The sequence below is a fragment of the Uranotaenia lowii genome, chromosome 2, assembly GCF_029784155.1.
Source record: "Uranotaenia lowii strain MFRU-FL chromosome 2, ASM2978415v1, whole genome shotgun sequence".
In the NCBI taxonomy this organism is placed as follows: domain Eukaryota; kingdom Metazoa; phylum Arthropoda; class Insecta; order Diptera; family Culicidae; genus Uranotaenia; species Uranotaenia lowii.
The window spans coordinates 217055429-217069743 of NC_073692.1; the positions used below are offsets into that span (position 1 = coordinate 217055429).

The following is a 14315-nucleotide window of genomic DNA, read 5'->3' on the forward strand; positions in this document are numbered from 1 at the left end:
GGGCAAGTGCAAATTTTGAAATTTTTTCACAAAAGCACCGTTACTTTTTACCAACATTTTTTAATTTTTCACTTCCAACAAGAATTTGTTGAGAACTATTTTAGTGATGCAACGAACGATAATTGATAATTTTTGAACATATACATATTTTTCTAGGACATGTGAAAGTTGAACTATGGTGAAAACCGTTTGCACTTGCCCCGGTGTACCTTATTTGAATTTCAAATGTCATTTGAAGTTTCAACTGCCCAATTTAAAGCTAAGGGAGTGCTTATTGAGATTCTTTTCTGTGGTCTGTGGGTTTCTGCAAGAAAACGCCTTAAATTATACAAGAACGCCTGTGTGTATGTCATGTCATGGCCATGATGCATCACATAAATTCATGTGTAAAGGTGTTTTTTTTATTATATTTGACGCAGGAATCAAAATCTAAACGAAGATATTCGGCGAAGAATTGCAAATTTAGCATGAAAATTCTGATTCAGTTTTCATAAATTTTTAAAAGTTTTCGACAGAATCAAAATAAGAAACATGGGAAACACATACACAATAAATAGTTTTGGTTATATCATTCAAGTTTCAACTACTAAAAGTTAAGTGGAAGATAGCGATTTCTTAATCACTAAGTAAAAAAAAAATTGAAAGTTAAACACAATTTTTTTAATACGTTTGTAAAAACTATATGAAAAATGCAAAGTTTTAGTGCAGCAGATGTTCCTATTCGGTCTAAAATATTTTTTCAGCTTCCCCGTCATCCATGCTCGAGGAAGATTTTAAGATGAGGGAATTATTATCTTGTAGAATAAATCTTTTCGAAAGCCTGATCGGATTTGTTTGAAGCGGAATAAATGATCTATTTCATTTCTGGCCAAACCACTTTGAAGATTACGCTAATTCGCTAATCGCTTATTAGTTAACTAACTTTTAAGCTTTTAATTTCCGGAATAATTTCCTCATTAAAATGTTAGAGAACTAGTGAATAAGAAAGTTGAGCTAAATTTTAGTTTTGCTGCTAACTGCAGAATGCCAAATCTTTCTATTGTTGATTTGAACATAAACGAAACATATCAGCAATTCGTCATCATTCTGGTTTAAAACTTCTACCCAAAATATTTTAGAGATTGATTTTGGAAGATAATGGACCTCAATTTCTACTGGAATCATATAGTTTTTTTTAGATTTTTCTCGAATTGACTTTACCCCTTAGTTTATGCACCATCTTGAAACCTTCCTTGAGAATGGATGCAATTGGCTCTTGGAAAAAAATGCCTCTTGGAAAAATTTGGCTCTGACTAATATGGTCATCTGCTTAAGGAAAAACTTTATATTGATTGATGGAAAAGATAGATTTTTTTTAAGTTTTATTTATGACACTTTTATGGCAAATCTAATCGTAGATTTGAGGAGCTTATGGTTACCAATCCTGCAATACCAAAAAGAGTACACTGAAATAATATTTCAAAAGATTTAAGAGAAACGGAAGAAACCAGGATATTGTAATAAAAGAAACAAATGTAATGATGTTTCTTGCTCTTTATGCCTAAAGAGTTAGATTTGCTTCGCAATTCTTCGACATATAAGAACACAAACTCCATAAATTTTCAAAAAAAAAAATAGAAAGTTCGTTTCTCTGACAAATTTTTACCCAAAAAATAAAAAATAATACTCATTTCTTGATCGAAAAAGAGTACCTACATGTATACTCTTAAAAGCTGAGTACGCATGGTATCCCTCATAGCTAGTCAGAAATATTGCAAAAACTAATCGAAAACTGCCTGTATACATCATATTTCACAGAACATCTGTAATAACCAATGTAACGTTTTGAAAAGCTTTCGAAATTTGTATTCTACTTATGTTTTTTGAATTTTCAGTTATCAATTAGTGGTTAGCGCTTTAAATGAAGTTTGCTTAGCGTTTAAGTTAACCCCGTTAACTTTTTAGTTAGCGAAGCCGAACACTGAATTTGACATTCTTCAGTTAGCGGAACTTTCTTTCCGCTAGGTAAATTAAAAATAAGTGATAAGAATTAATTTTTCTCTATCCAAAAAGTAACATTTAAACTAACCCAAACTGACGAACCATCATTTTTGTGTTAAATATATGCCAATAACCCATTTGTTAAGATAAATTTACAATCTGATCTGAATTTACAATTTACAATAGTGAAATTGTACAAAGTTCTTAGAATTGGGCAAACCTTTTGAAAATGAATCTGTTCAATTATTGCTTTTCAAGTTAAAAAAATTTCAGGAATGTGGATGGAGCTTAAAAATGAAAAAAAAAAACCCTTGGTTGATAAAAGAAAGGGGTTGCTGTGTAACTTCTTCTCTGGAAGTACTGTAAGAAAACGCCTTATATTATACTTTACAGATTTTGAATTTTGGTTTCAATATCGAGGAACATTAAACGCCTGTGTATAGGCAATGAATTAATAATCATCGTCATGAAACTTGCGATGTCCGTTATGAAAAAACTAAAATCTTCGGCATATTGAGTTAATTTTTTCTCTAAAAGATAATCCCATTTCTTTTTCATCTCATCAGGCAAAGTGTCATAGTCAAGTTTATAACTAAGAGATATATGCTTAACTTAAATGTTGAATATTTCCATCAATTTTATTTAAAAGTTGCGTTTTTGCTGCAATCGCATCAACAGTTGATTTTAGAGGTGCGCATGTTTTTTTTTCAACTCTACGTATCCATGACTCCAGGGTTGCAAACACAACAAGCATTCAAGTTTGGCTGGGAGCAGCATACCTCGACAATTTATTCGATCTATACGTTTTACTCAGGCAGGAGTGACAACATATACGCAACGCATTGATTCAACAAAAACAGTAAACGCCTTATTGGTGGTCAGCAAAGTTTTGCTCGGATTGCCAATGCGACGAGAATTCTTTTCTTAAAATTTAGCATTGAAAAACGGCACCCAAAAATGGACATCTCGATAAAGCCGGTTTTTTCCTTCTCGCTAAACTACAAAGTATTCGAGAAGTTGGTCACTTGTGGCAAGTACGATGGCATACATTCCTGCCTGACGGTAGTTACTAATGCGGATAAGGTGAGTTTTCCCAAAACGATGGAGCTCAAAAGCGTTAATTGTGCTCGATATACACATGCAATTTAGATCGACGCGAATAAATAGTTTTTAAAGGTGTTTACAACGTACAAAAGATTTTAATGACTTCGTTTGAAATAGATTCTGATTTCAGATTCTGAATCCTGATCCTGAGTTTTAAATACTATTTCTGATTCTGATTTCTGCATTCCGATTACGAATTTTGATTCCAAATTCAGATTCTGCATTTCGAATTCAGATTCAGAATTCCGATTCAGATATCTTATTTAGAATTTTGATTCTTAATTGTGATTCTGAATTCTGATTTTGAATTCTGATTCGGAATTCTGATTCTGAATCTTCATTTCCATTTCTGATAATTAACTAAATGTCTCAAATTTCCCCCCTTGTTGAAACCATTAACAGATTCTGATCCACACGCCCCACAAGCGATATGGGCTGCAAAACTCGAAGCTATCAGTGTCGGAAATCAAAAACGACATCGCCATGTTGAACATGAATTTTCCTATTCGGGCGATCATAGCGGGAAAACTGAAGAAAGACGACGATCGTGATGTACTTGTTATTGGCAGTTCGACGCATTTTCTAGGTATAGTGACGGAGACATTTTGTAACAATTTTAACGGAAGTCAACCCCTGCATCCTACTCGTGAAATACCTAAACAGTTGAGTTTAATTCACGTGTCTTGTTGTTGCAGCTTACCATGTCGACGAGAACTATAACCTGTTTCAACGAGACTTCCACGAGGGCGTGCGGACAATGCTGATAGGAACGTTTGGCAACTTTGCGGGGCAGACGTTGATCGTGGGTGGAAATGGTACGTGTACTTTATTAGAATTCTTAAAATCTTAAAAGCTGGTTTTCATTTGTTTGTAAATGATACAACAAATCTAAAGGAAATCGATTGATATTTCACTATAGTGACAACAAGTGAATCAAATATAAATTATTGTACTCGTTATGCTCATTAAGTTTAAGCCAAGATACAGTCGTAAAAGCTCTGTGTTAAAAATGAGGTTACATATTAGTCCATAAGGGCCTAAAGCCTTGAAGTGCATGAAAACGTAGTGAAATTTTCATACATTTTCTCGCTTTCTGCATAATGTGTAAAACGCACACATTTCGATTCGAAAACGCGAACAGCGTTTTCGATCGGAAACGATCACTGAAGAAGATAGGGAAGAATGCCACGAAGTGGTAAATTCCTGGCAAAAATGAAGAAAATAGTTGTGAGAGCGAATCAAAACTGTTTTATAGAACTCTGAAAGCTTGAACGTGAACTAAACTTTACCTCTTCTCGAACCTAATAAATAAAGGACAGTTGAATTCTGAAGTCAAAAGAACAAGACGTGTTTCTCCACTATCCGCACCTCACTGTGCCCGAATAAGGTCTAGAGCACATTTTCCAGGGTTAGGGACATAACATACTGGCGACGAGGATATAAGCGGTTCGTAACACAGGAAAATGCCAAATAGCTCGGAAAACGATGGTAGAAGTGAAGTTAAGCCAACGTTGGTTTCCGAGACTCGAGTGAAGGGAAAATTTCCGGTTTTTGTCCCAGGACTGAACGTCAACTCGTATTTGCAAACTGTGGAAATATATTTTGCCCTCAACAAAACTCCGGACGATGAAAAAGCCTTTGAATTCATTACCAGTATCGGTCAAGAAACGGCAGATCGAATTATCGGCAGTTTCAAGCCAGCTAGAATCGTTACGAAAAGTTACGGGGAAATAGTGGCCAAGTTTAAGCAGTTGCATGAGGTGAAAAAAAACGTGTTTGCAGAAAGGTATAAAGTTATTACCCGCAAACAAGAAGAAGGTGAATCGCTAGACGACTACGCGATCGGATTGCAGAATATAATAGAACATTGTGGAGTGAGTACAGAGACGGAGGCAACGCTGGTGCAAACGGTGTTCGTGGCGGGTATCAGGAATGATAGAACCCGTGAAGCAATGATTAAAGAGAGTAGCACGGAGTTAGATCTCTCTCAGTTGCTGGAAAAAGCAAAGACACTAGAAGTGGCGGTAGCGGAGGCGCGGAAAATGGCTCGATCGGAGATCGACACCGTCCACTACGTTGGGCCAAGTCGAGCTTTCGCCACCCATCCTGGAAGCTTTCTACGACCGAGCAAATTGAGTAACTCCAATCGACAGAGCGACGTCAACACTCACCGTGGGCATGACAGAGATGGCAATGCTGGTCAAATGGTGTGCTACAACTGCTACGGAAAGGGCCACATTTCGTACAATTGTCCGTATCCAAAGGCGAAGAAACCACGTACCAGCAAACCACCCAGGGGGCGTTCGGGCAGGAGAGTTTTTTTTCAAGAGCGGATCAACCAGCTAACTTCGGCTATGGAGGAGCTGCGTTCGAATCTGGAAGCCGAGGATTCCTATGAGGAACTGTCGGCAGATGAGCCAGAGCTTCAAGTTGAGGAAAATAATTTGATTAATAATGTCTTAATAGGTGAGTCAAAAAATAATATTGCGCCAGTTTTCGTTGAATTAATTGTTAATAACCAAAATCTGTTGATGGAGTGCGATACGGGCGCATGCGCGTCTATTTGTTCTAAAGAAACACATAGAGAAAAATTTAAACAATCCAAAATTCATCCATTGAACAAACATTTTTTCGTTGTTTCAGGGGGAAAAGTTTCGGTTTTGGGGAAAATTATAGTACAAGTAAAATTAAAAAACAAAATCATCGAGTTACCGCTAGTAATTATAGATTCTACCAAGCCATTTACACCTCTTCTAGGTAGGGATTGGTTAAGTATTATTTGGCCGCACTGGAGAGACCTATTCTCTCTCAATAGTATTGAGAATAGGAGCTCAAGAGAGCTATGGGTGAAAAGCACAGTTGACAAACTTATTAGGAAGTATAGCAAAGCTTTTGATGACAATCTCTCTATGATATCTCATCCAGATGAGAGAAAATGCAGTTCCAATAGTACACAAACCCTATACGGTCGCTTATAAACACAGAGAGAAGGTAGAAAAACACTTGGAAACTCTAGTTAACATAGGCATATTAGAAAAAACTGAATACACAGAATGGGCTTCCCCCATAGTTGTGGTCATTAAGCAGAACAAATCTGATATTCGTATCTGCATGGACGGATCTAAAACGATCAATCCTTTCATTAAAACACACCATTATCCTTTACCCACAATAGAAGACCTCATTACAAATAAATGTAAAGCTAAATCATTTGCCGTGATCGTTTTAAGGGGAGCTTACCAGCAATTGGTCGTTTCAGAACGTACTCAAAAACTTTTAGCTATCAATACACACGTGGGAGTGTACACCTACAAGCGGTTACCATTTGGTGTCAAGCCAGCAGCCAGTCTTTTTCAATCCGCTATAGACAAAATTCTAGCAGGAATTTCTAATTGTCAAAGCTATATCGACGATATATTGATTTGGGCGGAGTCAGATATGGAGTTATTGAGTAAGATCGAAATCGTATTAGGAAAGCTCGTACAACATGATGTCAAAATCAATGCCGAGAAGTGCCAGTGGTTCGTCCCGGAAGTGAAATATTTGGGTCACATTCTCTCGGAGGCGGGGGTGTCGCCAAATCCAGAGAAGGTGAGAGCAATTACGGCCGTGCCAGAGCCAAATTGCCAGAAACAACTAAAGGCATTTCTGGGAATGATTACATTTTACATGAAGTTTATCCCAAAACTAAACGTAGTTTTAGCTCCCTTACACAATTTGCTTCGCAAAGATCAAAACTGGAATTGGAATAGCGCTTGCCAAGAAGCTTTTGAAAAGAGCAAGAAGGCTATTTGTAGTGCTAAAATTTTAACTCATTTCGATCCCTCAAAGCCCATAACCGTGACTTGCGACGCCAGTGATGAAGGAATCTCTGGAGTGCTTAGCCATAAAATCAATGGTCGTGAATTTCCTGTTTTCTTTACATCTCGAAGGCTCACTAAAACCGAAAGAAATTACCCAATTTTGCATAGAGAAGCTTTGGCGATAGTTTTTGCAATGGAAAAGTTTTACAAATACGTATTAGGACAACCAATAACAATTTTTACTGACCACAAACCTCTTATGGGAGTTTTTTGCAACAAAAAAGGTGGACCCATGGTGATCGCTAATAGGTTACAACGATATTTCATTAGATTATCGATTTTCAACTACACAATCAATTACAAACCGGGATCAGAAAATTTTGTTGCTGATTGTCTGTCAAGGCTTCCATTAGATTAGGATCTTAGCAAAAACGATTTAGATGAAAATAATCTCAGTACAATGAACAGCATCCATTATTTAATCAGTGAAAGCACTGCTAAAATTAACACAAGTCTTATAGGCGAAAAATCAATCCAAGATCCTTTACTCTCTGTAGTTATCCGACATACCCTAAATGGATGGCCCAGTCATGTAACAGGAAAATTACTGAAGAATTATCACGGAAAAAGACACGAACTTAATTTAGAGGCCGGTTGTCTGCTTTTTGGTGAACGCATAGCCATTCCCGCAACTTCAAAACTTCCAGCTTTGCAATTGTTGCATGAAAATCACCGGGGAATTTTAAAAATGAAACAACTTTCTCGCATGTATCTTTATTGGGAAGGAATGGGTTCTGACATCGAAAGCTATGTTTCCAACTGTGCTAAATGTCAAATTTTAAATGTTGACAGAAGTCCAAAAAATTTTCGGTAACTGGCCAGAAACAACAAGACCATTAGAAAGAGTTCACGTGGATTTTTTTCATAAATTTAATAAAACTTTTTTGATTTTAATTGATGCCTACTCTCGGTGGGTGGAAATTAAAAGAATGACCCAAACTACGGTCGAATTCGTGGCACAAGCACTAGATGATATTTTTTCTGTTTTTGGTTTTGCAAATTCCATTGTTAGTGACAATGGACCTCCTTTCAATAGTTATCAATTTGAAAATTTTTGTAAAAATCGAAACATCATTCATATAACATCGCAGCCATACCATCCAGCTAGTAATGGACTTGCTGAAAGAGCGGTTCAAACAACAAAACAAGTTTTGAATAAATTAATAACCGAAACCGAAAATCTTTCCTCATTACAGATAGACAATAGAATTCGTAGTTTTCTGCACAACCATCATCAAACTCCAACAACAGAGGATAAAATCGTCCCAAATAATAAATTTTTTGCATTTCTTCCACGGACATTTTTATCAGGACTCAACCCGAAAAATCATTGCGCATTAAATGAAATTATTCAACACAAAAAAATTAAGTAGCAATTTGAAATAAATGAAAAAGTTATCTATTCACAAGCAGTTAATGGCAGGGTCAGTAGTAGCGAAGCAAAAATTGTAAAAAAAACTGTCTACAAAGACTTACATAATACAGGTACACACAACCAAAAAAATCTGGAAAATTACATCACATATGATGTAAATAAAAAGAAGCATCATATATGACGGAATTTTCAGTGCGAGTTGAATATTACACGCCTGTAAAATTATGCAACGTGTAATATGAAAGTGATGTAAATTTTAAAGCCACTGAATTTAGGAAAAATATCCTATTGGAATTTGTTTTGTTTACTTTTTTATTGATCCGATTCAATGGAGTTTTTTCATCTTTTATGACAAAAACAATCTCTTAATGATGCAATTCATTGTTTTATTTATCGACAAGCAAATTTATGGTTTTACACATTTTTTTTTAAAATCACTTTCACTTTCTTCCTAAGTACCGAATCTTATGTATACTTAAGTACTCTATGGAGTAGCGTGGGGCCGCTTTCAGAACCACTTCCGCTGCCGCTTCTTTTCGGAGATACCCGGAACCAACCATATTGACGGACTTAGAAGCTAAGTGCTTCAATAAATGACTTTGGTTCACGACTTGACTGAACACTTTGTTTACATTTTTGTGTTCCTGTTTTTGACAGTTTTATTTTTACATGACATTATCACGTTCAGTGTAATTTAATATTAATTTGACTTCATGTCTTTATGATATTCCGTGTCGTGTAATTTTCAGAAATTTCTTATTCAGTGTTGTGAAGAGTTTGTGTGACAAAAAAATTGTAAAAATACATCATATGTGATGTAACGAAAAAGAAGCATCATATATGATTGAGTTTTCAGTGCGAGTTGAATATTAAACGTCTGTAAACTTCGAAAGACGTGTAAAATTTGAAAACATGTAAAATATTCAAGTCGTGTAATATTTTATTCGCACTGAAAGTTCCGTCATATGTGATGCTTCTTTTTCTTTACATCATATGTGATGTAAATTTACATCAAATAATCGCGTTCTGTGTCAAGTAATGTTTGTGTCATTGGAATTCCGTGCTTTTAAGGATTCAAGTCTGTAAATTTACATTAATTAATCGCGTTCTACGTCATGTAATATTAAAGGCTTTCAATTTCAGTGTTGTTAAGGATTCAGATTTTTTTTCTGTGTACAAGAATCTACTAAGAAAGCACATGTAAACCAACTTAAAAAGATTTCTAAAACACCTTTTGTACTAAAAAACACTAATGACAATTTTGTAGAAAATCAAGAAAAAGAGAGCGATCATAACGTTAATTTCAAAAACTGCGCAAAAGAAAGTAATCAGAACGATTTAGCACCTACTACTTTGAGACGTTCAAACAGAACAACAGGCAAGAAGCACGAAAATTTAAATCTCGAATTATTGTTTAAGAAGGCATCTAGTAGATAATAAGGAAAATGAAAAAAAAAATATTTTTATATACTTAAAGGGAAAGATGTGAGAGCGAATCAAAACTGTTTTATAGAACTCTGAAAGCTTGAACGTGAACTAAACTTTACCTCTTCTCGAACCTAATAAATAAAGGACAGTTGAATTCTGAAGTCAAAAGATGTAACCAGTAAGTTTACTTACTGCTTGGTGGGAAAAGGATCAGCAATGACGCGTGTTGGAACGCGTGTCAAGGAAGTGCCTTAGTGAGTAAGGAAGGAGGACCACCCTAAAATTCCCGTGCACGGAGGTAGCCAAACACATAGGTCAACTCACCAAAATATAGCAAGAGATGGCGCTAGTAGTCGTGCGCATCGGAAACGCACTAAGAACGCAGCAACGAATACAATAGGGCATGGTGGGAAGAACGGAAAGACAACTACAAAGCCGCTAGCTTGCGTATGGGGTCAAAGATCTTGCTCTGAAACGGCCTCACTTTGCATGGATATCTTGAGCCGACCACAGCCTTGCTTTAGTTCAACTGATAAAGCAATCGAACTACCAGGTAATAGCCATTTTGAACCCCATACCAGGCAACACACTAAAATGGCAAATATTTCTCCCATCATGTCCCTACAGGACCCCGAATTCCTAGTTAGGAAAACCTAACCTGCGGTGTTGTGCTCAACGATCCGGCCCAACCGACGAGCGGTGCCGGTTATCCCAATTTCTGCCTGACAAGCGCCTTACGACCGGACATTATCCTCGCGTGAGTTTGTATACCGACGAACACATACTACGTCGATAGACTCACCTTCGTGCCTGGTTCAGCACCCAAGGTGGGACCAGGTACGCCGGTCACCGAGCTGATTATATAGCTAGTGCTAGTCAGGGGAGTAAGCTACCTGATCCGGAGCCGACCAACGTAAATGCTACCCCGCCGCAGACTTCACAACACGTAAGAGCTGCAGACCGACGATCCCCTACGGCTTCGATATACTTATCTTCGTGCCTGGTTCAGCACCCAAGGTGGGACCAGGTACGCGGGGTACAACGTTGCCGCCTAAACCAGAACCAAGCCCCGTTATTCCAATCCTGCTGGGGCCTTCGGTGTTCTGGAGGCCAGATCCGAGCGCCACCGGTCGGAAATAGACCACAACCCACGAGACACCTGGATCTGACCCTCGCCTCGTGGACTAACGTACCATCTCCGGACCGAGCCTAGTTCACGCCGTATACGCCACTGGCCATCTCACATAACTCTAAGGTAGGACCACAACAACTCTTGAGGGGGGGAAGAATAGTGTTCCATAAGCCGTGTTCGGGAAATAATAAAGTGGGAATTCAACTGAGCGCATTGAGGTGTTTCCTTGACTCCGAATTTGAGTGTTGCCGACCCTGAGGCTTGAGAGGGGGGGTTCTTGTTCGACTGAGCAGTTTGGGAGAACCGATGGTTACAAAGAACAAGACGTGTTTCTCCACTATCCGCACCTCACTGTGCCCGAATAAGGTCTAGAGCACATTGTCCAGGGTTAGGGACATAACATACTTTAGGGACATAACAATAGTAAGTTGCTATCGAAATATTCAGCATTTAAAAAGTTTTTCCATATGATGTTACGCAACGCTGGAATGTGTCAAATAATAATCAAAAACGTGCATATTCCACATTCCTATTTTTTGCACCGTTTCATGCAGCTGTTGTTAAAGGATTCGATTTCGAAGGCAACGAAATTCTCTGGTTGATAACGGCCGGGGGAGTTAATGCGCTGCTGCTTATGGATGTAGATAAAGATGGCCAAAACGAGGTAAGGTGTTTGAATCATCCTGTGCATTCTCAAACCGAACAAAAAAAAAAAAAAGAATATGGTAGGAAAACTCTTGTCAACATTAAGCGACTGATGAACAATTTTGTTTGCTGTGACAAAAACTGTCTTGATTATCGTTTTTTTTTTCGGGATATTTTTCACATATAGTTGCATCCAGATATGGCTCGACTTTTAAATAATGTTGTGAACACATGAATGTCAGTTTAGTCAGCTCGATTTTCATTGACTTAAGCCAACAGAATAATTTGAGGTGTTAGTAATCTATTAAGTATATCGGGGTATCAGTTGATGAATCGCCATCAGGAGGAGAGTTTACTTTCCGCGTTTTGTGTACTGAAAATCTGTGATTCATTTCGTTATTGATACAAATGCCATCAATTCAGAGGATGAGTAAGATAACTTTTTCTTCAACTTGCACAACTATTGCATCTTAACCAACGCAAAGCAACACTGATGATGTGTAATACAAAAATAAATCCTTTATTCAAAATTAGAAACTTTCATTAAATTCCGAGTCTCAATCCTGATCATAATAAATAATTCGAAATGTTTTTTTTTATAAAGTTTTTCATAGAGATGATCTATATGAATTTTTATAAGATCCCTGAGTCCAATAAATTATGCCTAGTTATCTCGGTTTGTTTTTAAAACTTCTAGCTGATCGTCGGTACCGATGATGGTTGCATAAAAATTTTCAAAATGACCACGCTGCTGCACGAGTTTACCGAGGGTAACGAAATCCAGAACCTGCTGCTGATAGGCGTCAACCAGTTTATGTTCAGCGTCAAGAATGGAACCATCGGAGTTTTCGACGAGAGTGTCCGTATGTGGCGGATCAAGTCCAAAACCAGGGTCACCGCGATGGCCATGTATGACATTTTGGGCTGCGAAACGAAACAGATCATCGTCGGGTGGAAGAGCGGCAAAATCGACGTTCGCGATTCCCGGAATGGCGATGTGCTGTTCAAAATGAAGCTGAATGATTTTGTGTGTGGGATCGCGTGTAACGATTACCGGGGCATCGGGGCGCTCGATTTGGTGATCGTAACAGCAGATGGCGAAAGTAGGGGTTGATTTGAAATTGAAGAGAAATCGAATACATATTCAATTTATGTTATTTTTCAGTTCGAGGATATACAACGCCTAGTGTGAATCTGATGAATTTGCATAATTTGGCGGACGAAGAAATGAACGGTCTCTTGGCACAGAAACAGAAACTTTTACTGGAGCTGAAACATTATGAAAATAATATTAAATTCAACAAAGAACTGCTGTCCAGTAACGATTCCCAGCTGGTCCAAAGTGTTCCGGATAATGTGGGAGTGATCCCTTCGAACACACGGCTACAGATAGGAATTTCAACCAGCTATGATAGCTCAGATATGAATATTGACATCACGGTTTCCACCAATAACTCGACAACCATAAGAGCAGTGCTCATCTTTGCCGATCAGCTTTTCAAGGAGGAAACATTGATAGCTCATCTGACTAAGGATGTGTCCAGGATACTGATCCCGTTGAAAACTTTGAAAGACAACGCCCAGGACATTCACATCAAAGCGTTTGTGGGCTATCCAACTAGTGTTCAGTTTCATGTTTTCGAGCTTACCAGACAGTTGCCGAAATTCGCAATGTACACGATACCGCGTAATCTCACGGGATCGCCCAAAAGCATATGTAAGTAATATTTGCATATGTATCAAAGTGACGGAAAGTGTAGAATATTAACAGTTAAAGACCTAATTTGTGCTTTGGTCACACTAAGGCTCATGTTCAGTAAAAATGTGGGAACCCCAGAACAAGCTACTTATAACATATTATGTTAAAAACTACTGAACTGATTTCTACAAACTATACGTCATTGAATTACTGGAAGTCTTTTTTTTTGTCAAATTTAGCTACCGTAAAACGGGGTAACTTTGATCACCGGGGTTTGACCAACCATAAATTTTTGCACATTATCATCAATAACTCAGTCTATAGTTTGGTATGAATTTGATTTTTTTTCTGTGAGTAAAATAGTAATTTCAAAATCTTAAAATATCTACTTTTTCCAAGGCTTGCAAACAAACAGCTATCCTGATGAAACCAAAAAGCATATAGAAGCAAACGGGTTGTTGAATGTGAAAGAACTACTTTTTTTCTTTGTATATGTATAGTTATAGTATATGTATAGTGCTACTTTTATAGTCTTTTAGAGATAAATTTTTGATATTAAAAAAAAAGGACATATTCCAAGAGTAAGCCCGTATTGGACAAATGGGTGGAAATCCTATCAAATGGTTAACTTTGAAGAAAAAATGAAAATGGAAATAGTGAGTGGGCCTAGAGGAATGTGTTAAGGTAAAATTTTATTTATATTTTTAAACTCATGCTATTTAGCGATTGTTTTAATTGTTGCCCCTAAAAGTATTCAACATAATAGTACTTTTTTCAATTATAAATGTTTTTTTAAAGAAAACGTTAAAAAGCAAGATAAAATTTAAAAACTAGCATTTGTAAATATTATGAAGGTGTTATGTTTCCTTTATGATCGAGAAAACTCGTTAAAACCGTCAAAATAGAGACTGATCAATGTAACCCCAAAGCATCAAATTCAAAACAGAGACGAAATCAATTTTTAATCAAATTCAAAGTGGTCTAATAAATTTCTGCAACCATGTTTTACTTTCATTGGGGTCCAGTACTGATTTAAAAAAAAAAAGAAACATGTCACATTCCCCTTAAAAGAAAAAATAATCGAAAAAT

General features: G+C 37.1%; 1 protein-coding gene across 1 annotated transcript in view; it reads left to right on the plus strand.

Annotated features, from left to right (window-relative positions):
- The first annotated feature begins 2643 nt into the window (after window positions 1-2643).
- The window catches only part of LOC129748899 (Bardet-Biedl syndrome 2 protein homolog), a 30402-nt gene continuing 18730 nt past the window's right edge, over window positions 2644-14315 (plus strand). The window contains exons 1-6 of the mRNA XM_055743686.1: window positions 2644-3063; window positions 3487-3670; window positions 3780-3899; window positions 11437-11546; window positions 12225-12630; window positions 12693-13244. Coding sequence (XP_055599661.1) covers window positions 2938-3063; window positions 3487-3670; window positions 3780-3899; window positions 11437-11546; window positions 12225-12630; window positions 12693-13244 — 1498 coding nt within the window. The 5' untranslated portion in view covers window positions 2644-2937. The remainder of the gene's footprint in view (window positions 3064-3486; window positions 3671-3779; window positions 3900-11436; window positions 11547-12224; window positions 12631-12692; window positions 13245-14315) is intronic.